At 43.2% G+C, this 24131-nt stretch overlaps 1 protein-coding gene across 1 annotated transcript; it reads right to left on the bottom strand.

Annotated features, from left to right (window-relative positions):
* Positions 1-11577: 11577 nt before the first annotated feature.
* Positions 11578-17418, bottom strand: Awat1 (acyl-CoA wax alcohol acyltransferase 1). Its single transcript, XM_052745529.1, has 7 exons — positions 17343-17418; positions 16209-16316; positions 15873-15943; positions 14548-14752; positions 13770-13941; positions 11950-12149; positions 11578-11732 (listed from the first exon to the last, which is right to left on the bottom strand). Exons 1-7 carry the CDS (start codon positions 17416-17418, stop codon positions 11578-11580), a joined length of 987 nt encoding a protein of 328 aa, XP_052601489.1.
* Positions 17419-24131: the final 6713 nt, after the last annotated feature.

Raw genomic sequence — 24131 nt, 5'->3', positions numbered from 1 at the left:
GAACTCGCTCTGGAGATCAGTGGCCTCGAACTCACAGAGATACACCGGCTTCTGCCTCCCGAGTTCTAGGATTAAAGGCATGTGCCACCACTGTCTGGCTAAATAAATTTTCTAATGAAGATCTTTCTTCATGCTTTTTATAGTCCTCTTTCACCTTGAGTTTCTAAGTTCCCTACTTCTTCGCACACTCTTCAGAAGAATCCACTGAACAGCAGTGTAATCTATAGGGCTGACATTTCCAGCATGAGCTGAGGTGGAGCTTGTCACCAAAAGAAAGTTTTAAAAAAGTAGTTGAGTGCAACTAAAGAGCTAGTCTGTCTATGAGGGACCTTGGTGTGTTTGGTTGCCAGAGACAATGTGTTTGGGTTACGAAATGGGACGAAGACAAATGATTCATCCTTGAGCTCAAGTGTAGATTATTAAAAGATAGGGACTCTCTAAGAGAGAGAAGATGAAGTAGTTCTTGGGGCTGGCTGATTATCACCATCAATTCTGGACTATCGGAGCCCTAATCATGTTCTTGGATCTACTCAAGAGAAGAAAAAAAATTCAATGTGCTTGGGCAACTCAGGAGAAAAACTAACCGTCTTACCAGGATGATGGCATCCACTCAATTTGTGTTACTCTCAATGATATTTAACTTAGTGCTCTTTGTAAATCTCACTCTCTTTACTACACAATACCCTTCTACCTCTAACAGCAATAAAATATAACCCACGTTGAATCTGGAGAGATTCCTTTCCAGAGGGTAGTCATTATTTTTGATCTCTGACAATTTAAGTTATTACAGTTTGACTTTTTAAAAAGTTTTTGTCTTCATCCTTTTCTCTAATGAAACTTCCCAAAGAACATTTTCCAGGATAGTAATAGGTGCTACTATGCTTTTAAGGGTATGGGTTAAAGAACTGTAAACATGTTTCTTCACTACCAGTTTTATTAAGAATCATAAATATCATAATGCCCATTGTTGTGAATTCCAATGGAGAAGGAAATATGCATATATAGGAGACTGGGAAATTGATAAAGAACGAGGTTTGGTTTGGATCACGGTTCTAGAGGCTGGGAAGTCTTAGAGTGTGACAATGACAAAGAATCTGTGCTGCTTCTACTTATGGTACAAAGTGTGAGTGCAAGCAGAGGCATAACACAACACAACACAAGCAAACCAAGCTTTATACTGCTATGCTCTCAGGTTAATAAACACAGCCCCTTGAGAATTAAGTCATTCCCTTTCAATGACCTAATCATCCCTTAAAGATACTACCACCTTTCAACACTTTTACATTGGAAATAAAATTTAGTGTAAGTTTTGAAGGAGAAAATCACATTAGAACACAGCATACATTTTTCTCTGAACTTGTTGACCAGGGTAATTTTTATTCCCCTTGGCACATCCCAAGAAGTTACTATCAAGACAATTTAGTCAATGCCTCTCTAAGAAGGGACACCTACTGAAGCCACTTAACCAGAAGGTACAAATTGTCCTATGTCTTCAGCTCCTCTAGATTTCTTTCTTTCCATTATGAGCAAGTACAGATCAAAGAAAAAGAAAAAAATAACCTGGTCTAGTGGTGCAGACCTGGAACCCCAGCTACACAGGAGGCAGGAGGATTACCTGCCTAAGCTACACTGAGTTCCAGGGCAGCCTGGTCCAGTCAGTGAAAGCTTGTCTCAAGACAACAAAATAAAATAAGGGTACAACTAGAATAGTTAGAATATTTGTTTTGCATGTATGAGGCCCTCCCTATAGTAGTAAGTCTCCAGAACTGGAGAAAGTGGGGAATGAGTGGAGGGGACAAGAAAGTTATTTCTCACTTTTTTTTCCAGAGGGAATTCATGCCTGCTTCTGTAAAACTGGATCAAGAGTCCTTGGTTGGGGAAGTAAGTCATAGGCGCTAATGGGAAACTTACTACGATTGTTTCGCTGAATAGTCAGGTTTGCCTTCCAAATACCCAAGTTTATTGCCATAGATTAATGTGCTGTGTCGAGTCTTCATCAGAGAAGCTTCTTACTGCAGCGGGCAGTGGTTAATGCAGAAACCTGTAACTGGCCAAAGGGCTGAGAATATGTGATGATTGAGTGATTGGTCCTAAATGGGACAGCTCTATCACCCTTATAAATCTCAGAAAACATTGTGGAGGAGGGGGGTAGAAAGAATGTCAGAGTCATATGATGGCAAGATGTGCAGTAAAAAAAAAAGATATCTTCTGGATGTGACACTGCTGGTGTACTTATGAACTAACTGTAGTAGTGGTCACCTGCCCAAGATCTATATAAGATGAAGCCTGTCGGCATTCAGCCAGGAATGGGGGAGGGGCTCCTGATGCTCCATCCCTCCTTGAAGGACTATAGGCAGTTACTGGTTGTTGACGGAGTTTCTTCATTAGTGTAGCCCCTGCTCCAGTAAATAACCCCTCACCCATACTTAGAAAAGAAACTCTGTGGGTTGCACACAAAAAGACATGAAGATAGGCAGTGGATTTGTTGAGATAAAGGGTTCTAGGACAAGATGAAAAGGGGGTAAAATGGCTAAAATTTTTCTATAAATGTATGACACTACCAAACAATAAAAAGAATCCATAAAAACAAAAAAAAATGTAGACAATGCTTTCTTATACTTCTCAGGCAATCTCATTGTTCCCCAAATAAGAAGGAAGACACCACCTCCATGCCACTTTCTTAATAATAAAAAAAAGTCCTTCCTGGAAATTTTCCTTTTGAAGAAGTATTTTATCAATTTGGACTGTATTTATCTGCATGCAACAGAAACTCTTGTGAAGGCCCAGTAAAACATGTGAATTTTGTTTGTTTATTAACAAAAACTTCCCAGGCTGGCAACACAGGGTAGGCAGAGCTGCTCTGGAGAACCCTTACAGGCACTCGTTTGCCATCTTTTCAGTTTTGTGTTTATCCTTTTGATTGCAAAATGGCTGCTCATCTTTGAAGAGTTTTCTGTTCTGCACAGGAAGAAAGGAATATCTTAGTCGCATTTGTCTGTCTGAAACCAAATTGCCTAAAAGAACAGCCTCAAGGAGCAAAGACCTATTTTAGCCACTGGTCCTTGGCTCTGTTGATTTTGGACACAAGATAAGGCAGAATAGCATAGTAGTGGGAGTATGTGAAGGAAGAGGCCATTCCCCTCATAGGAAGGAAACGACAAACAAACAAACAAAAAACACCCAAAACAACAACAAAAAAAAACCCAGTTATGCCAGTAGTGATGGATGCTGCCTGTAGCACAGCTCTCAGGAGTCTAAAGCAAGAAGATGTGCATACAAGGCTAGCCTCCCTACATAGTGAGTTGGAGGCTAGTCCAAGATACATAGTAAAACGATGTGTCAATAGAAAAGAAACAACAGTTTGGACTTTAGGCTTCTTTCTTTTGCTTTTTAAAATATTTATTTACTTATTTGATGGAACTTGTTCTGTAGACCAGACTGGCCTCAAACTCACAGAGATCCACCTTCCTCTGTCTCCTGGATGCTGGGATTAAAGGCTGCGCCACCACCTTCGAGCTTAGGCTTCTATTCTTTCTACTTTGAGTGATACAGTCCATTTCTAGGGGATTTGAACCTGGTGCCTCATGTCGCTGTCTTCTGACCTCTGTATGTGCCACCTCCTTCCTCCTATCCCATGAATAAGTACATTGTAATAAAAATAAATAAAACTTCAAAAATGTAAGATGAAAATACATCTTTAAAAGTTACAGATTTTTTTGTCATCTAATTGTAAAACCTTTGTTTCTCATTATTATGAAGCAACACAGCCTTCTTACAGAAGAATCAGATGATACAGGCAAGCAAAACAATCTCATGAAGTGGGCAATGCTTTCTTAGGGTCAGGAAATCACAGTCATGTAAAATGACTTGATAAATTAGGCTGCATTACACATTTTTAATTACTGGAGGCAACTTGCCAGTACGCTTTCCCAGGTACAGTATGGAACAAGCAACTCTTAAGAGGAGAAACTTGATAGACGTTGTTTCAGCCAGTGATCAGGGTCAATATCAGCATGGATACATGTTGATAGTATTCATTCCAGATATTATGGGATAAAAAGAGCTACCTGCCTCTTTTGCCTTTCTCTTTAAAACTCATTTTTATTTTTTTCTTTTTATTGTTGCATTTTTTATTTTTAATACAATTTTTAATTTAAGTATATTTTGATCATATTGTTCCCCTCCCCCAAGTCCTTTCAGATCCTCTCCCCCTCCCTACCTAGCCAACTTTAAATTCTTTCTCAAAGAGCAAACAAAATCCCAATACAACAACAAAACTCCCTAAAGCCAAGAAAACAAAATAAAACATCACTCAAAAAGAAAAAAAAAAGAAGAAAAACAACTAAACTGTAACCAAATAAAAGCACACATACAAAACAACTGTAGAATCCATTGTATATTGGTCAACTAGTTCTGAACATGAGACCTGTCCTGGAGTGGTTGATATCTGAACATACGACTTTCCCTTAAGTGTCACTCACATACCCAGTGTCACTCCATTGAAGAAAACTGATTTTCCCTCTCCCAGAAGGTATAAATGACAGTTCAATTGTTAACCTTTAATCTAGTGGCTAGGTTTTCATTCATTTTATTTTTATATATAATAAAATTGCCGGGCGGTGGTGGCGCACACCTTTAATCCCAGCACTCGGGAGGCAGAGGCAGGTGGATCTTTGTGAGTTCGAGGCCAGCCTGGTCTACAGAGCGAGATCCAGGAAAGGCGCAAAGCTACACAGAGAAACCCTGTCTCAAAAAACCAAAAAAAATATAATAATAAAATAAAGTAAGGTAAAATAAAAATAAAACTATCACATCGAAGTTGGACAAGACAAATCAACAGAAGGAAATGAACCCAAGAGAAGGCACAAGAATCAGAGACCCAATCATTCACACACTCAGGAATCCCATAATATGTACACAGAGGGCCTAGTGCAGACCTGTGCAGGCCCTGTGCATGCTGCTTCAGTGTCTGTGAGTTCATACGGGCTTTGCTTAGTTGATTTAGAGAGTCTTGTTTTCTTGGTGTCCTCCATCCCTTCTTGCTCTTCCACTTTTTCTGCTTCCTCTTCTGCAGGGTTGCCTAAGCTCTGAGGGGAAGGATTTGAGTCCTTAAAACTCATTCCCCAGTGTATCATGAACATGGACTGAGGAAAGCCCATGAAGACTCAACCCTACACAAAGAACTACAGGCAACTAAGGAATGCTGGGAGTGGGAGAAATGGTCTTCCTCAGGGAGGAACACATCAGTTGGTTATCTAATACCAAATAGTCAGCCTGAATGCATATATATGTCACACACACAAGTGACATCACACACACTGAACTGGATGTCATTATGTATTTAGGAATATTTATGTATGTATATAACAAAAATTAATGAAAAAAGAGGCTACAAATGTGACAGAAAGCATGAGGGGTATGTGGGAAGATTTGGAGGGAGGACAAAGAAAGGGGAAATGGGTAATTATATCATTATCTCAAAAAATAAAGTAAAAAATAAAAATAAAAATGATGTACTATCTTCAGTTTTCAGTTGTTTTTCGAGATAGGGTTTTTGTGTGTAACCCTGACTGTCCTGGAACTCACTCTGTAGATCAGGCTGGCCTTGAACTCAGAGATCAGCCTTCATTTGCCTCCAGAGTGCTAGTATTAAAGGCATGCGCCACCATTGCCTGTCCAGATTTTCAATTTTTGTCTAAATTATTTTGGGTAATTGTATTAGTTACTTTTCTTTTCTTTTTTTAATATTTATTTATTTATTATGTTGTTTATTTATTATGTTTACAGTGTTCTGCTTGCATGTATTCCTGCAAGCCAGAAGAGGGCATCAGATCTCATTACAGATGGTTGTGAGCCACCATGTGGTTGCTGGGAATTGAACTCAGGACCTCTGGAAGAACAGTCAGTGCTCTTAACCTCTGAGCCATCTCTCTAGCCCTTAGTTACTTTTCTATTGCTGTGATAAAACAGCATGTTCAAGGCAACTTATAAAGCTTTGGGCTTATGGGCTCACAGTTTCGGAGTGTTAGAGTCCATGATGGCAGAGTGAAGGCATGGTGGCAGGCAGCTAGAGCAGCAGCTGAGAGCTCATATCTCACAAGCAGGAGGCAGAGAGAACACACAGGGGATGATAGGAGGCTTTTGAAGCTTGGCCCTGTGACATACCTCCTCCAACAAGGCCACACCTCCCAATCCCTCCTAAACAGTTACACCAAGTATTCAAACATATGGGCTCATGGGAGCCCTTCTCATTCAAACCATCACAACAATAAAGTCCAGAAAGCACAAAAAATGCTTATCAAGAGAGACTACTAATTGTTGAAAAGAAACACCTATGGGATCTATTATATATACATATGTATTTTTATTTTATAACAAAGCATCACTAACAATACTGTAAATGATATTGATAAGTCATAAAATTGTGATATTGTTTAGAATGTAATACAAATTCATTATATGTATATTATGTTTTAGATTATAATGCAGTGCTATATTATTTATCCTGTGACTCACATTGGCACAGGTTTTACAACAGAGGGACTGTTCATTTTGCTTCTAGGTCCCTTTGATATGTTCTTACTCTTCTGTATCTGTTTTTGTATACTAGAAATGAAGTGCATACTCTCACTCAGGCTTGGCAACCACTCTACCACTGAGTTATATCCTCCAGCCCTCATTTACTTTTTGTTTGGAGACAAAAAGTTGCCCAGGTTGGTCTTGAATTTATTCTGTAGCTCTGAAAGGCTTTGAACTTTTGTTCCTCTGTCTCAGACTCTAAAGTACTTAAGATTATGAGCCTGAGCCATTATGACTTTCTGTTTTGTTTTGTTTTGTTTGTTTTTTGTTTTTTGAGACAGGGTTTCTCTGTGTAGCTTTGCACCTTTTCCTGGAACTCACTCTGTAGCCCAGGCTGACCTCGAACTCACAGAGATCCGCCTGGCTCTGCCTCCCGAGTGCTGGGATTAAAGGCGTGCGCCACCACCGCCGGGCTGGCTTTCTGTTTTTTTAAATGAAGTAAAGTTGGAGTTTATTCATAAAAGATTTACTTACTTATCCATTTACTTATTCATGGTTCTAGAAAAGGTATTAATGTATCCCCAAAATATTGAGAGACATAAGGATATGGAAATGGAGATGGATAGTATATTGTCAGGGATAGGGTGCAAATGAGGAAAAAGATACAGGGAAATTGAGGGATAACATGCATATGCCAAAAAGAAGGTCAAGGGCTAAACTTCCACCCATTTGTTCTTTCACTCTTCCAGGGATCTACGATCATTAAATATAGATAACCTTGCTTCCATGTTGTGACCTTGGAACTTTTCTGAAAAATTCTGTTTTCATTATTACTTCCAACGGAAATAATTGAGTACACTTCAAACCCAATTATCCTTTGATTTAATTACATTTTGATCACTTCCTGTTAGTTATTATGCGGCATTGTGTTATTCATTAAGCCGGGCAGTTCACTGTGCAAGAAAAGTCATGAGGCACAACAAAACACTCTTATTAGGGGAAGGGAACAAAAGCTTAGGCTTGTGAGAAATGGTCGTGGAGAGGGAGAGGGGGAGGGGGAGGGGGAGGGGGAGGGGGAGGGGAGAGGGGAGAGGGGAGAGGGGAGAGGGGAGGAGAGGGGAGAGGGGAGAGGGGAGAGGGGAGAGGGGAGAGGGGAGGAGAGGGGAGAGGGGAGAGGGGAGGAGAGGGGAGAGGGGAGAGGGGAGGAGAGGGGAGAGGGGAGAGGGGAGAGGGGAGAGGGGAGAGGGGAGAGGGGAGAGGGGAGAGGGGAGAGGGGAGAGGGGAGAGGGGAGAGGGGAGAGGGGAGAGGGGAGAGGGGTCTGTGACCCGCTTTTTATGGATTCCCCTGCACATGCGCATATGGGCTTACATAGCTATGCCACGCATGTGCATAGATTACGTGATGATACTGAGCACAAATTAGTGACCATGCAGCGCACGTATTACGTAGGATGAAAGGTCTCGAAGTCACTAAGCATCTTGCCTGGCTACTGGACAGCGCATGTGCGGTCATGTAGCTAGGGGAGTGGCCAGGAATTCCAACACTTCCTATGATGTTTTGATTCATTCTGTAAACCTACTTTTACAAAACATTTTCCCCAATCTGATAGGATTCCAAAGCAAATCAGCAATTTCGTATTGCTAGCAGCCTTTTGTGCCATGTTGAGGAGTTTGAACTTCATCCTGTAGGTCAGCATGATACTTAGAGAAACTCTAAATGTCCCATGAAATTTTAATAGATATTGTTTGAAATAAGGGTTCTATCTCCAGATAAGTTTATGGGATGCTGAATACTCCCTTTTGGAAAATCATAATGTACAGACTCGCTCTTCCAACTCCACCTGCCCCCATGATCTGCCTGAAGACTGGGTGTCATGCCCCTGTTCTCTGGATCCCACATTAGTGCATGTATCTCTCACCCCTCATCAGTGAAGCTTCTTTTTGCAGTAGATGGTGATTAACATAGAGACTCACAACTGGGCAAGATTCAGAGAGTAAGAGACTCCAGAGTGCTCGGCTCTAAATGGGCCATGTATATGCAGCCCCGCACTACACCCTAAGGTTCAGAGGTCATTGTGGAAGAGGAGGCAGAAATTGCAAGAGCCATGGGGGGTGGATGTCTACAGGGAATCAATGTTTTTGTACACAGGGGAGTTACACATATGAACTCACAGCAATTCTGACAGCATGCATAAGACCTGCATACACGTAAGCCAGACAAAACCCCAGCATGGAGGTGGGAGGTGGGCGTGAAGTCCCACCTCTAGCTGAGGAGCTATTGGTAATTGACATCTGTCAAGAAAAGAAGAGCTGTCTTTCTTTAAGGGCATGGTGCCTGGTAGGTTTAACATGCTCCAATGGATGGCCACACACCCAAGAATATATTGGAAGTGCTTATGGGACTTGATGGTTTAAAGCAATGAGGACACAAAATCGGTGGGTATGGAATGGGGGGGTAGATCTTGGAGGATATGGGGGAAGGGATGAATATGAGCAAAACATAATGCATGAAATTCTCAACAAATTAATAAAACATCTTTTAAAAGAAAATTACAATGTCCGTTAATGTTCTGAGTTTTAGAACTAAAGTCTAAAGACTTTAAAAACACTTCAGTAAGTACATCTATCGACTCTAGCACCTCCTACACTCATTTTTACTATTATCTTCTATGCAGTAATTATTAGCACCTAAGCATATTAGTGGTACCTGGAGCATAAGTTAGAATATATTGGTAGGGCCATTGTAGAAGCAAGAAATGATTTTAAGTAGCGGGTGACTAATCAGATTTAAGATTCAGCAAGGTAGTCTGATGGAAGGGGTGATTAGAGGAGATTTTACTAGAAGGAGTAACAATAGTCAATGAATTTTGGTAAGGTCTTAGACTGGTTTATGGTAGTAGAGGAGAGGAGGGGCTTGTTGGATTAACAAAACGTAATAAATTTGATATGACTTTGGGATACAATGGGAATTGGGAGGAAGAAGATGACTCGCTTGGGATAGGGATAAGAGGAAGATGTTTGTTAGAGACTGGTAAATTGGATCCATTTGGCTATTGCTTATGAGGGAAGTTTGGGTTAGAAATAGACCCAAAATTATGTAAAATAGGAGAAGGCCTAACAGTTAAGAGTCAAGCAAAGGCAAAAAGGAAAGAAGTCTAAATGGGCCTTGAACTTTGGGTTATTTGGTGAATTTTTAAATGTCTTATTTATTTATTTATTTATTTATTTATTTATTTATTTATTTATTTATTTATGGTTTTTTGAGACAGGGTTTTTCTGTATAGCTTTGGAGCCTGTCCTAGAACTTGCTCTGTAGACCAGGCTGGCCTTGAACTCACAGAGATCTGCCTGGCTCTGCCTCTCCAGTGCTGGAATTGAAGGCATATATATGTATGTACCTTTGTGTGTGTGAGTGAAGTGCCTGAGGAGGCCAGAAGAGGGCGTTTGATTCCCTGGAGCTGGAGTTACCAACGGTTGTAGAATTGCCCAATGTGGGTGATGGGAACCAAATTTGGGTTCCTTTCTCTGCAAGAGCAATATGTACTCTTAACCACTGAGCTATCTCTCCATCTCCTCAAAATGTCTCTTATTTTCTGAAGTAAGAGACACCTTTTTTTTTTTTTTGGTTTTTCGAGACAGGGTTTCTCTGTGTAGCGTTGCGCCTTTCCTGGAACTCACTTGGTAGTCCAGGCTGGCCTCGAACTCACAGAGATCTGCCTGGCTCTGCCTCCCGAGTGCTGGGATTAAAGGCGTGTGCCACCACCGCCCGGCAACACCTTTGTTTTTATTTACTCTTTTACAGAATTCAGGAGCTTGAGATGGTAGCATGAAACACAGATATCCATGTTCCCATATATTCATTGAGCATGTTCTAGGCCCTAGGTTCCATTCCCAGCACCTCATAAACCAGGCATGGTGGCACACTCATGTAATCCCAGCACTTAGGAGATAGAGGCAAGAGGATAAGAAGTTCAAGGTCATCCTCTGATACCTTAAAAGTTTGAGGGCAGCCTGGGCTACACAAGACACCATTTCAAACAAACAATCAAAACCAAGAAAAAGAAAATATTCAGAGTACAGCTTTTAGGGAAAAAAACCCCTATAGATAGGATTTTGTAAGGATTAAGATAGCCAAGGATCCTTTCAAGGAAAATAAATGTGAAATGCTTATGCCACCTGAGAACTGACCTCAAGTAAGACACCTTCTATCTATCTATCTAAAATCATGCTTGGCAGTGGTGTGGAAGTAAGCCTTTGTGTTTGAGGACAGAAGATAATTTAAAAAATTGTACATGAATATTTGTAATAGCACTATTCATGGTAGCTGAATAGTGGGGGGAAAAATAGATGTCCTTCCAATAAAGACTGGATCAACAAAATGCTGTTTATCCGCAGTAGGTTCTTTTTCAGCCACAAAGAATGGAACACTGCTACATATTATAATATAGAGGAACCTTGAAAACATGCTGAAAGAAAGAAGCCAATCATGAAATAACATGTGCTATTTTGTTCCATTTCTATGAAATGTGCACACCGGCAAAGCCTTCGAGACAAGGTAAATCAGTGGTTGCCAGGCGCTGAGGCTGCAGACAGTGACTGCCGATGTGTACTTGGCTTCTAGCAGTGCTCGAAAGAACTCCCAAAGGAGCTTGTAGTGGTCATTGTACAGCTCTTTGAAAACACTGAACATTGCTGGATTTTGCACTTCAAACTGACTAAATTTATGGTATGCAAAGTACACATTAATTTAAATTTTTTATTAAGATTTTTAAAAATTGGAGTGGTGACGGCCTGGTCATCATTTGAGTCCTTCAGGATCTAAGATTTCAGGTTCAGAAAGGGCCTGAGACTAGAGGGGCTTCAGGATGCTCCCCTCTGAAGAATGTTTGGGTGGAGCTCCTCGGGACAGCTCCTGTGAGGGAGTGGCCAGGGGCAGTCTTATGGTCAGAAAGGAGCTCTTAATGTCTCCTCTCTGACCATGCACATGGCCTCCTTCATCTTCCTTTCCCAGGACTCTCCAAAGCAGGTGCTTCGGTGCTCTCAAGTGGAGTCTCTTCATCACACGAAAAGCAGCTTCTGGGTGTCGGAGCAGCCATTCTGGACCTTATGCTGGTCGAACAGCTTGTATAGGGCATCCATGTAGAGTGCATGGTATTTGTCCACCATCTCTGGGCTTGGGTTTTCAACCCGGGGCAGGGGCAAAGGCTCCCCGACTGTCAAAACAGATTGAAAAAAGAGAAGAGTCAAAGTGCCAGAATCCTCACTTCTTCTCCCCTCCTCTCTTTTCCAGGGCCAGATACTCTGGCCACTCCAGTCAGCTCTCAGCTTCTCCCACTCTGCTGCCCTCTTATTTGGTGGAGGAGGGTAAGATGCAGCGAGATAGATGGGAGAAAGAGTGTAGATGGCCCCGAGGCTGAGAGCAGCACTCACCTACAGTAACAATGGGTCTGTGGTACGGTAGGAGTCCCAAGGAGCCTTGATGGAAGCCTTGTCCATAGAAGATACAGAAATAGAAACCAAAGATCCGGCGGAAGCAGCTTTGGAACTTGTATATCCAGCTGTCCTCATGGAACAGCACCTGGTCATATACCTCAGTTTCTCCAAAGGTGAAGGTAGGGACCAGATGAGCCCTGTAGGAAAATCCTCATTTCTCAGACACAGGCTATCATGAGAACTACGCTAGACTTTAGTTCAAGGCCATGCACTCTTCCATTAAGATACACTACTAGAGGCCTAGAACATTCTTTTTGCACTTCACAGTGTTCCCTATTTAGTATGTCTTGTCTTGAAAATTTCTAGGCCGATGAGAGTGTTATCTCTAGCCTAGATTATAAGGGCAAGACACAGAGATAAAGACAGGAAAGAAGCGCTTGGAAGAGACACTCAGCCACATGGCGCAAAGCTTCCAGCGAGTGTCAAGGATGAAACATCTAAGTTTCTGTTAGAGAAATCACAAGATGTGGGTAATGTGTATAGATGCACATATTTGAAATGCCCCTCCCTGAAGGAGACCAAGCATAAGGTACTCTGTCCTTGGCTCATGGGATTCCAGCAGAGAACATTATTTCTTTTTTAAAGGGCACAAGAACCCACCATGAACAGTGAGTGCTCTAGGGAAAGCTATCAGGCTCCTTACAGCCTTTAAATGAGAAAAAAGAGAACACAGAACTTTGGTATGTGTTACCTGATTGGTTCCTCCTAATAGCGAGGACATGAGCCCAGGTCCAGAAAAGGCAAAGTCCTTCAGGCAGCCAGAGAGTAGCAGGTCCTAGACTAGAACCCAGGTCTCCTGGCTCCAACTCAGAGCTCTCCCTGTATATTATACACCAGACTGATAGGCCCCTCAGATGAGGTCATTTGAAGACAGGTTCATGTCCTCCCTGAGTGTGCAATAGGATAATTGCCTGTGTCCAGTGAGCTAGACTACTGAACTGCTAGGCTCCCTGTTACTCCAGACACCAGCTTTTTTCCCCTTCATTTCCCAAGACAGTGCACCTAACATTAATCAATCACCCATTGTGTTTAAGGTACGTGGTAGGTATTTTATATGAGTGAATTAATTAATAACTCATTGGACCTGGTGGCTTAGATCTATAATTGAAGCTACTCAGGAAGCTGAGGCAGGGGGATCATAAGTTAAAGCCCAGTCACCCCATGCAGGAGGAACAATGATCAGTAGCCATGTTAGCAAGATGAAAATCCCAAAGTTCAGAATGATGTCCCAATATGCATGGTAAGTCATACAGCCAGGGATGATGACGATGATGAGGATAGTTATTATTATTATTATCTGGTGCTGGGATGGAACCCAGAGTCTCATGCATGTTAGGCAGTTGCTCTATCACGGAACTATACTTCAAGCCTTGTGGAGCCAGGATTTCAAATCAGGCTCCAGACTCCATCTCTTCACACAGACTCATTGTTCTGCAGTGTGCCTTGCACTCATTATCAACAGACAAATGTGGATTATAACTACTAGTCACAGAGAAATGTGGACGTGATTAACATGCTAGCCTGAGCCTAACTGCCTTGGACATTGTACCAGTGTTCATGGTCTGACTTTCTGGGAACTGGTGCAGCTCACTGAGAGGAAGCAGATGGCCTAAAGCTTTAAAAAGAATTCTACACCCATCTCTCCTACTCAGTCATAAGTTCCTAGGGGGCAAAACTCAAATGGTACTCGTCTTGTCACAACCTACAGGGTAATGTGCAGAGAGGGACATCTGCCCCTCCTGTTGGGGGACACCTACCCGTGTCGGAGGGCCGTACGCACAAACCCTTTGCGCTTCTGGAGGATGAGGGTGGTGGTGTTAGGCACACTCTGTAGGGCCTCTCCCACTCCTCCCACAACAATACCCACGAGGTTTCCAGTGCCATGGCTCAGCAGGTAGTCAAGGGACGGCTGGCTCACAGAACACACTCCTAGAGAGAATCAAGGCACAGAGAGGACACAGGCATCAGGAGAGGAGCAAATTCCCATAGGAGGAAAGGCTCAAGGAGATGGGACAGAAGTGTGGAGAAGAGAAGGCAATGGACAGAGAGAGCGCGTTTCACTTGAAGGCAATGTCCATAGGAAGCACTGGCTGGAAGCTGCAGCAGGGCGATTTTCAGTAGGATAAATAAAACTCTCTGAATTTCAAATCTGATTCTACTCCTTTCTTTCCATTAATAGTAATATCTATTGTTCATTGAGCACATACTCTGTATCAGGCATTACATTGAATGCTTTACTTATTTAAGATACTATACTTAAGAGAATTCTTCTTTAATCATTTCAGTGCTATTTTTCAGGTGAGGAAGCTGAGTCCACTAGAAGTTAGCTAATCTGTCTATGATCTTATAGTAAGCAACACAGCCAAGATTGAAGCCTGGGAAGGTTCACTCCAGAACGGATGCTTTGACTTCCACACTATGATTGTGGGGGCAAAGAAATGGTGCAGTGGGGGTGAAGAGGCTTAACGGGGTGCATTTTATGAAAGAACTACAGTGAAATGGACCAGAAGCTCCAGTGAGTATGATCAGAAGCACCTTTGGCCATGAGGTACTCCCTAATAAAGGGGATCTTGAAGAACCAGGACAGTGTGGCCAAGTGAGGAGTGATGCCTGGGAAGGTCTTCGAGAAGTCTGTGGACTCAGTGCAGAAGTTGCAGAAGGCGCCGAAGGTCAGGAGACCGTGGGGATGGACCCCCATGACGTAGTTCTGGGAAGGCGACAAGTCCTTTGTCTTCTGGATCTGCAACCAATGGAAACAAATGGCATCGAGGGGGGAATGAGCTCACAGGGAGCAACAAGGTGAAGACATGTCAGGAATTTGGATGTTCTCTGAAACAGCTGCCTGACAGACAAAGCACACAAGGGTTTCCAGAGGCCTGGACCTTGATCTCCACAGCCTTGGGCTGACAAGATAGGACCCAGGGCAACTGGAACTAACGAACCTCTTCTCTTGCTTGTGGCTTCAAGCAGTGTCAGTCATCTGTGTCCATGAGCTGTTTGGGCACATTATCATTTTCTTTGTGCAACGTTAGGTTGGATGTCATGGCCAGGAAGCTCTCTCTGCTCTAAACAATCAGGACTTGGGCTGGAGAGACGGCTCAGCAGTTAGGAGCACTTGCTGCACTTGCAGAGGACCTGATTTTGGGTTCCAGCACCCACGTGGTTGCTCACAACCACCTGTGAGTGCAGTTCTAGGGGATCTGGTATTCTCTTCTAGTCTCCTCAGGCACCGAATGCATGCTGTATGCATACATACATGCAAGCAAATGCTCATACACAAATAAAAATAAAAACATTTTAAAAAGCCAAACACTGACTGCTTGTCTGTCATCTACTTTAAAGATTACCCAAAGGCGCCTCAGAGCAGTCCGTTTCTGGACCTCTTCCTTGCTGTATCCTCCTTCACGTGCCCCCAGTATCTGCCTCGGAAACTTCCAGTGAACAGTGAAAGCTCTGCTGAGATACTGCCACGTCTGTGATGCATTTCTTTTCTATCCTCCATCAGAATCACTTCGTGTCTTGCACCTACTTATGCACTTACCCATTCTCCCCATCAGATGTGAGCTTCTTGCTCATGCAGAATCACATTGTAGTTACTTTTCTGAAGCCCAAACATGTGGTTAGTGGAAGATTTTGAATCATGTTTGTTAACTTGAATGATACTTTCATTCAGCCGATGTCATATGACAGGTCATGCCAAGAGTGTCCAAAATATTCCAGCAAAGTACAGATGACCATGCTGTACTCTAGCTAGAGCTGACACATTGCCAAGGTGATGAGTTTTTTATGGAGACTCTTAGTTATCTGGTACAATGCCTGTGTTTTGAGTGTTGAGAGGACACTGGAGAAGGGATACTTACTGTAATAGGGAAATAGTCCCTGATGTGGTTCCAGATAGACCAGTTCCTTACCCAGGCCGAACGCCTGCCACCTGAGACAAAAGCGCCAGGAGAGGATGATGTTAGTATTGCTACTCCATACCTCTGACTCGCCCAGGGGTTCCCTAGCAACGTGGAGGACCACATCTTTGCTACAGAGGTAGGGAAGGAAGAAATCCCAGCATGGTTCCAGCTGCCTGGCATTCGTGGCTCTGAGAACTTGGAAGAGGGGTCTGTGGCATGGTGAGTGGAACCTTCCCGCAAGCAGGGTTCTAGGCTATGGTGGAACATTCTTTTTCCTAGGTTCATGAGTCTTACCTTGATTTGGAGTCTTCCAGTCCAGGAATAACCAGACAAAGTAAAGTGTTGGTAGCAGCCACAAGGGTGTGAACAGCAAGCAAATGAACAACGGCTGCCCGATCCAAACTGAGGAGAGAGTAGGCCAGACCAAATTTGTGCTGGTCGCAGAATTCGGCCGCGCCCACACTCTGATCCTGGGCTTCAGCACAGTCTAGGTCCTGACATTTACCCTTCAGAAATTTTTCCTGTCCTCTACCATATGCAATCCCCAGTTCTCCTCCTACCTCTCATCCTGTTCCTCTGACTCCCTGGCTAGTCGCCATCCCTGTGCTTTGGCTCTGTGCCTAGAACAAGCTTTTTATCTACTGCTCATATTCAGCTATCAATTCTCCCTTCCTGTCTCCTCTCTCGCTTCCTGGCCACTATCCCAGGATCTGGGCTAGGGTCTCCCTTCCTTTGTTCTCATACTCTCCCTTGACCATTGCAGCCAACTTCTCCATCCCCATGCTGCTTCCTACCTGCCCTTCTTGTCCTCTTGTTCAGTCAACACTCCTCCACTGTCTTTCTCTCTCTCCACACTACCACTCTGCTCTCCGAGTAAAAAACTCTCTGGCTCAAACGCTGGCTAGGTAGCTTGGCATGTGGGCATGCACCTGTAATTCTAGCACTCAGAAAGCTGAGACGAGAGCATAATGAGTTAGAGACCACACTGAGTATGGACTTGTCTCATAAAACCCAACCAGTCCATCACCAAAACAAGGGCACTCAAGAGAACAAAGAAGCAAAACCTCCACAGGCCCCACTTCTCTAAGCCTAGAATGCTAACTGTTCCTCTGTGCTAGGCCGTGCTCCCAAGGCAACCCCTGTAAGCACATTTGCCCTCTAAAGGTAGTGCAGGTTAAGGAGCGGCTGGAATTAGCTGGCACAGTCATATCTATGGTGACTGTGCTTCACACTCCCGTCTTTTCTCACTGTACCCTAGGGCTTCATCTCTTCCTTTCCATTCAGAGTATAAGACTCCATGGCTCGACTCTCTAATGCTATCTAAGTCGATCAAAAGACCAAGAATGAGACTTCCCAGGATCATAAGACCGTCACCCAGGTCTGGCCCTGCCTTCTTGGGTTGCTGTGCACTCTTGGTTCAGTACTCACAGACGGCAAGGTAGCTCAAGGGCCACTGCAGAAGGCTCAAACCCTGTAAGTAATCAGGCTTCTTAGAGCAAGGCATTATGCCCAGGAGCCCGAGGGAGGTAAAGATCCCAGAGCCTGTTCCAAGGAAAGGTGCCGCCAGCCTCTGCAAGCTCACTTAATAGTGACTGCATGAGACTATGAAGAGCTGACACTTGCCCTCTCTCCTCTTTCCCCTAACTCCCACCCCCCACCCACTGCAGTAACACTGGGGACTGCCCTCACAGGTCTAGCCCCACCCACTGCCCTTTGACTCTTTCCTGTGACTATGGGGACATCAGGGTGAAGAAATGAGAGCATGACTGGCGTCAAGTCTAAGTGACAGATACCCAGAGAGGGGACAACTCTCTCACAGGCCACTCAGAGACCACAGGAGGTGTAAACTGCAAGATGTGACTGGTGGGAAGACTCTTCTGGGGGTGATAGAGTGAGGGACACCTCGAATTGAGTCTCTGTTGCCCTCAAGCAGAGTGATGCAAGACTGTCTGGCCTCACACTTTTCCTACATATACACAAAAGTAGAGACTGGAGCCCATTTTCATCTTTATATTTATTGTTAACTATTGTTTGAACCCAGGCACCAGAAAAACAAACAAAACAACAAAAACCCCAACTATTAACATTTTGGCATACTTGTTTCATCTGTCTCCTTGTGTGGGAGGAGTATTTTACAGCAACTGTGGGACGCCATTTCATCACCAAATCCTTCATTATGGGGATATAGAACGACAGATGCTTTCTTCCACAGTACCACTACCACTGTCACTCTTAACAAACGCAATAACTCTCTAACAATAGCTAATATTCAACACATAGGCAAATGTCTTTTTGGTTAGTTCTAAACAAGAGTCACGGATTATATTTGGACACTGGGGCATCTCTTTCAGCTGCACCCTTACTCTCTCTGTAAGGTAAACCCAGATACAGAAATCACTTAAATAAATGTATGCCTTGATGAGTTATTATCAAGCAGCACCTGGTAGCCACCATTAGGTGAAGACAGAACTTTTCTACTTAGCCCAGCCCCTCTCTGTGTGCCCTATTCTCGCCCCAATCCTTTCTCCTCTCCAAGTAAGCATTATCTGAAAACCTAGCGTCATCTTCTTCATGATTTTCTATGGGTCCCCTGTCCAGATGTAATCCCTTAATAACTATGATTTATTGTTGGCCATTCAAAATTTAAGATTTCTTCTTTTTAGGTTTCTAAGGGTGTTACCAAACAGTGCAGCGAGTTCCCTCTACCTTTCACCCGGCTTGCCCTCTCTGTTGCTTGAATTGTGGCTACTTTTTCACTAGTGTCCATTTTCTGTTCCAGGATCCCATTAAGAGTCCACATTCCGCCTAACCATTGTCTTTTTATCTCCGCACTTTCCCGGTCTTCCCTGGCCTGTCTTGATGTTGGCACTTTTGGAGCGTTCAAGTTCATTTTGTTTTGAGATGGAGTCTTGCTATCTAGCCCTGGCTGACCTATAAGTCTCTATGTAGGCCAGGCTGGGAGTGGGAAGAATGCAAGAAACTCCACTGCTTCCTGAATGTTGGAGTTACAAGCGTGAGAAGCATGAGCCTCAAATCTGTTTATTTTGAATTTGTGTGTGTGTGTGTGTGTGTGTGTGTGTGTGTGTGTGTGTGTGTGTGTGTGTTCAGGTCAGAAGACAACTTGTGGGAGTAGGTTCTCTCTCCCATCACGTGGACTCCTGGGATCAAGCTCAGGTCATCAGGCTTGTACTGCAAGCACTTCTGCCCACTGAACCATCATCTCACTAGCTCTCAAGTCTGTTTTAATATACAGGTCTCTCCTCCAGTTTTTTTTCTTTCCTAAGGGTTGGAATCTAGGTGGCACCTAATTACAGGCCGAACAGGGAGTGAGGTAAAGTCCTCATTCATCTCTCTGCCTCCCTTTTCTTACTTTGTACCTTTATACCCATGATAGCATGTTCCGTTGTAGTGTGTGTTGTTTTCACTTTTCCTGCCTATGTATCTAAAGGGATAAGGATCACCTTTTATTTGCCGGTGTAACTGGTGTGTGTGTGTGTGTGTGTGTGTGTGTGTGTGTGTTTTGCTGGGGACTGAACTCAGGACTTTGAGCATGCTGGGCACATGCTCAATGACTGAACTACATACCTAGTAGTGTGACAATTCTTAATGTCTGGAAAGTTCTAGGCCATGGATGTCAAGTGTGCAATCTTGAGTGGTTCGTTGTTGATTTCTGTGATCAGATGATTGCTTATGTGCAATGAGATCACTGGAATCCTATGGAGGCGTTTGTTGTGGGGACTTTAATGGGGAATAATAAGATGCACAGTAATAGATAAACCAAAGGACACATTCCACAAGGGGAGTGGGAAGAACGCAAGAGAGGAAGGCAGGTGCCGACAGACCTTTGAGGCAGTTTGGTGTTAAGGAAAGTTCCATAAGCTTTGCTTTCCCTTATCCCAGAGTTCCCTCCTCCACCTCCAGGTCTAGAAACTATCCTGGCCCCAGGGCAAGTGTTAGGTATTGCTGAATAGTTGCTCTGCTGAGGTAGTGATGCCAGCTGGGGTTCAGGACGAGGCCTCACTCCTGGCACACTTTCTTTCCGGAAGAGAATGTCCTACATCACTTTCCTACCTACACTTTCTCATCCTTGTAAATTGTTTTCTCCAGGAAGCCAGCCTCCTAGCTAAACTTTTTAATAATGTGCGAAGTCTCAGTATTCCTTTCTATTTCCTCCTGTCCCCTGGAAAAAAAGAAGTCAGGTTGTTTAGAAGATGCTTAAACTACAGAAAATTTTTATTACATTTAGTACCAGATCCCACCCCTTGCACTAGTATTTTTGTATATAAAATTTCATGGACCTCCATATGATAATAATTGTGTTTTAAATATCAGTTGAATAACATATGACACACTGAGCCTGCTGTGTGCATAGATTATGATGGTATTTGCATCTGTTTGAAACAATAGCTGTGCAAGATGCTACTTATTTATGTTAGAAAATGCTCCGTAATAATGAAGTTACTCCCTCATGCTTCAGCAGTTTGCTTCCTATAGGCTGTGAACAATGGCTTCTTGCTTCTTTTTAAATAAAAGTTTATGGGGGCTGGAGAGACGGCTCAGTGATTAAGAGCACTGGCTGCTCTTCCAGAGGACCCAGGTTTGATTCCCATCCCTCACACGGAGGCTCACAACCATCTGTAGCTCTAGTTCCAGGGGATCCGGTGCCCTCTTCTGGCCTCCATGGTTCATACATGGCGAACAGATAGACATGCAGACCAAGTACCTATACACATGAAAATAAAATAAGTAAAATTTTATTTCCTTTTTCCTGGTTATGGAAATAATCCATGTAAATCAGTCAGTTTTCAGAGGACTCAGGAAAGTACAACAGAAACAAAAGCTACATATAACCTCACCTTTCACAAGTAATCACTATTAACTGCAAACATCCTGGTGTCCATTTTTCTTGAGTATTTTTCCCTATACAAATGTGGTCATCAATATAAAATTACTGTTGAGTTTGGAATTGTGAGTCCACACATCAAGATGTATATCTGAGATCTCACTTAAGTGACTTAAGTGCTTAGTACTTCCACTTTGTCATCTGTAAAGATTAAATATTGACCCATTTATATAAATAATTCATGCAGAGTCCTTGACTCAGTGCTTTGCACATATTAAAGGTTCCATAAATGAAACAACAATGCAAAAGTTCAATGTTGGTTATTTAAAATAATTAACCAAAATAGAACCATATCCCTTATTCCATTTTGTAAACTGTTTTGCATGAAATGGTATACTGTGACATTATTTCATGTTACTATAGCATCATATATAACAATTCATTGTATGGCCAGGCCATGATTCATTCATCAAACTTCTATTGTATGTGGAGCATTATTTTTCTTAATTAATAATTAATCAGCTAATTAATTTTGAGACAAGACTCACTATGTGGTCCTGGTTGTCCTGGCACTTGTTATGTAGACCCCCCTCTAATTTACAGAGATTTGTCTGCCTCTGCCTTCTGTGTGCTGTGACTAAAGGCTTGAACCACAAAACCTGGTTTATTTATTTTTGTTTCATTTTTAAAATTCTCTTCTGTTTAATTATGTGGCTGCGCATGTATTTGTGTGTGGGCATGTGAGCATGGATCCACTGGAGCTGGAGTTGCTGTCAGTTGTGAGTGAACTGCTTGATTTGGGTCCTGGGAACTGAACGTGGGTCCTCTGGAAGAGCTGAACTAGCTCTTAACCTCTGAATCATCCCTCCAGCCCCTTTTGTTTCATTTTTAGACAATATCTCACATAGCCCAGGCTGACCTTGAACTCATCCTGGTTCTGTAGCCTTCACTCCTGGCTGCTGAAGTCACAGGTGTGGGCTACCATGCCCACTCAGAATCACTAGCTTTTAGTTAAGTACCTTCTGAACTCTAGTCAGGTTTCTGGGTCCTTTATTGGTAAGTGAAAGGTTCCTTGCTGATCAGCATTGCCTCCTTTATGATGGTCAGTGTCCTCTCCCCAGTGAACTTTAGGAGTTTAAGCATTGTGCAGGAGTCAGATGCTTTCCTAGGCCTCCATTGACATGTGTAGGTACAGCATAGGCATAGGCATAGGCATAGGGAGCTAGGCTGCATCGCCTTGTAAGGAGAACTCTGGGCCTGAGGAGAGACCATGATCCTCTTCTACAAACAGGTGGGCAAGTAGATTCTCTCTCTCTCTCTCTCTCTCTCTCTCTCTCTCTCTCTCTCTCTCTCTCTCTCTCTCTCTCTCCCTCCCTCCCTCCCTCCCTCCCTCCCTCCCTCCCTCCCTCCCTCTCTCTCTCTCTCTCTCTCTCTCTCTCTGACACACACACACACACACACACACACACACACACACACACACACACACATCCCTCTTACCTTCTAATCCTACTATACCTGGTAATGTTGCTTTTTAGATTCACCTAAAAATAATTAAATGCTAGCCAGGCCCACTGGGATGTGAAACATGGAAAAATAGGATTTTTAAGCAATGGATCATTTAGGTCAGTCTGTACTCAGAATAGACTTGAGTAAGATATCTGTGTTTCATATTATTTTCTTTCTCCTTTGAGAAGAAAGAAAATGAATCTAGTTTCACCTGAACTAAAACAGTGAGAGTGTTTTGCAATCTCCATAGCCAGAATATCTGGGACATCCAGGGACTTTTTTGGTATGTGGGTATACTTGGCTGCCCTGAATTGTATTAAAGGAAGTGCAATAATAACCAAAAGAGATTAGGAAACCTGAGGATATGGAGACCTGGTTGTTAGTAAGAACACTAATCCTTTGTCTTCCTTGTTGTTTTTATTAATGTGACCTCATTGAATTGTATTAATTATAATCTTTTATTGATGGCATAGTCTCTGCTCTCCTGATTTTGTGGTTTTATGAGACAAGGGTTTCATGCAGCCTAGGTTGGCCTCAAACTTGTTATGTAGATGAGGCTGGCCTGAGCTCCTGATCCTCCTACCATGCTTCCGAACGATGGTATTACAGGCTGTGCAACCACACCTGGCTCTTGATGACGTACACCACACTCTTATCACTTTATGGGTCTTCCTCCCTCTTTCCTTCCCCCCTCCCTCCCTCCTTCCGTCTTTATTGATACATGCTATTCCTCCACATTACACTGCCTATCTCTATTACCCTCAGATTCTGTCAACACACATCTGTGTGCTAAGAACAATTTCTGGGAGGAATTTCTTCCTTGAGAACTACACATGGCAAGTGCCACTTGCCCCTGAATTACAGTTTAGCAGCTCATTGGCTAGTATTGCCTTAACTTCTTCCTCTGAAGGCTGAAGGTTTCTTTCTGGTGCTCTAGCTTTGGAAGTAGATTCTTACTTGTCTTGTTTTCAAGTCCCAGCCTCTACAGATTGATCAGAACAGTGTCAAATGAGCAAGTGAGTTCTGTCAAAATAGCATGTGGGCAGAAGCCAGCAAAATTAGGTCACAGGGGAGGCTGGATAGGTGTCAACATCCTCCTGAGCCAATGCCTAGTCATATGGAGATCTAGATATCAAAAAAAAAAAAAAAAAAGAAAAAAAAAACAGGTGGAAGCTGTAAGGTGAGCGGTAAGAGGTCAGCAGTGTGGGAAGGCTGAGAGTAAAGCCAAAGCCAAAGCCATTCCCCAAAGTGACAGTCAGGAGAAATTACACGGGTCCAAGTAAAGGTTACTAGAGCTCAGAAGGGCAAATTAACTTTATCATGCTCTAGCCATGTGATTGGAAACAATCAGACTGAGATTTTACCATTTCCTTACCTGCCTCGGAAAGCTGGCCAGTCTGCCATGTGATGTCACTGGCCAATCTCAACTTGTTTCTCGTGTTACTCTATCTCTGGCAATCTGCAGATTCCTCTAAGCTTTTTGGATGAATTCATTTTGCATGGTGGGTGGGAAGTAGCCAAGCTGGAGGTAGTAAGGGCTGAGGATTTGTTCATGGCAGCATGGCAGCTCCAAGGGTGTAAACTACAGATTGTGAAGAGTGAACTTGGCATCCTAGAATGTGGCCACGTAACCGATAACTGGGAAACTCGCTTCAGTCCTGTCTAAGCTGATTAGACTGTAAGGGACTAGAAGCCACCCAGCCTAAAGGCGAAGCTTATTGGCTACAAACTCTCTGGTGCCTATGCACCTTCATGGGACTCCTTAGAGACATTGCCTGTGACCACTGGGTAGGTAACAACGTCGGGCAACACTGTATCAAGAATATGATGAACGACCTTGTTACTTACCCAGTTGATGTTTCTGG

Source organism: Peromyscus californicus, unplaced genomic scaffold (assembly GCF_007827085.1).
Source record: "Peromyscus californicus insignis strain IS unplaced genomic scaffold, ASM782708v3 Scaffold_10__1_contigs__length_136768540, whole genome shotgun sequence".
NCBI classification, from domain to species: domain Eukaryota; kingdom Metazoa; phylum Chordata; class Mammalia; order Rodentia; family Cricetidae; genus Peromyscus; species Peromyscus californicus.
Note: the sequence above shows the minus strand (reverse complement) of the source record. Positions and strands in the feature narration are given on the sequence as shown.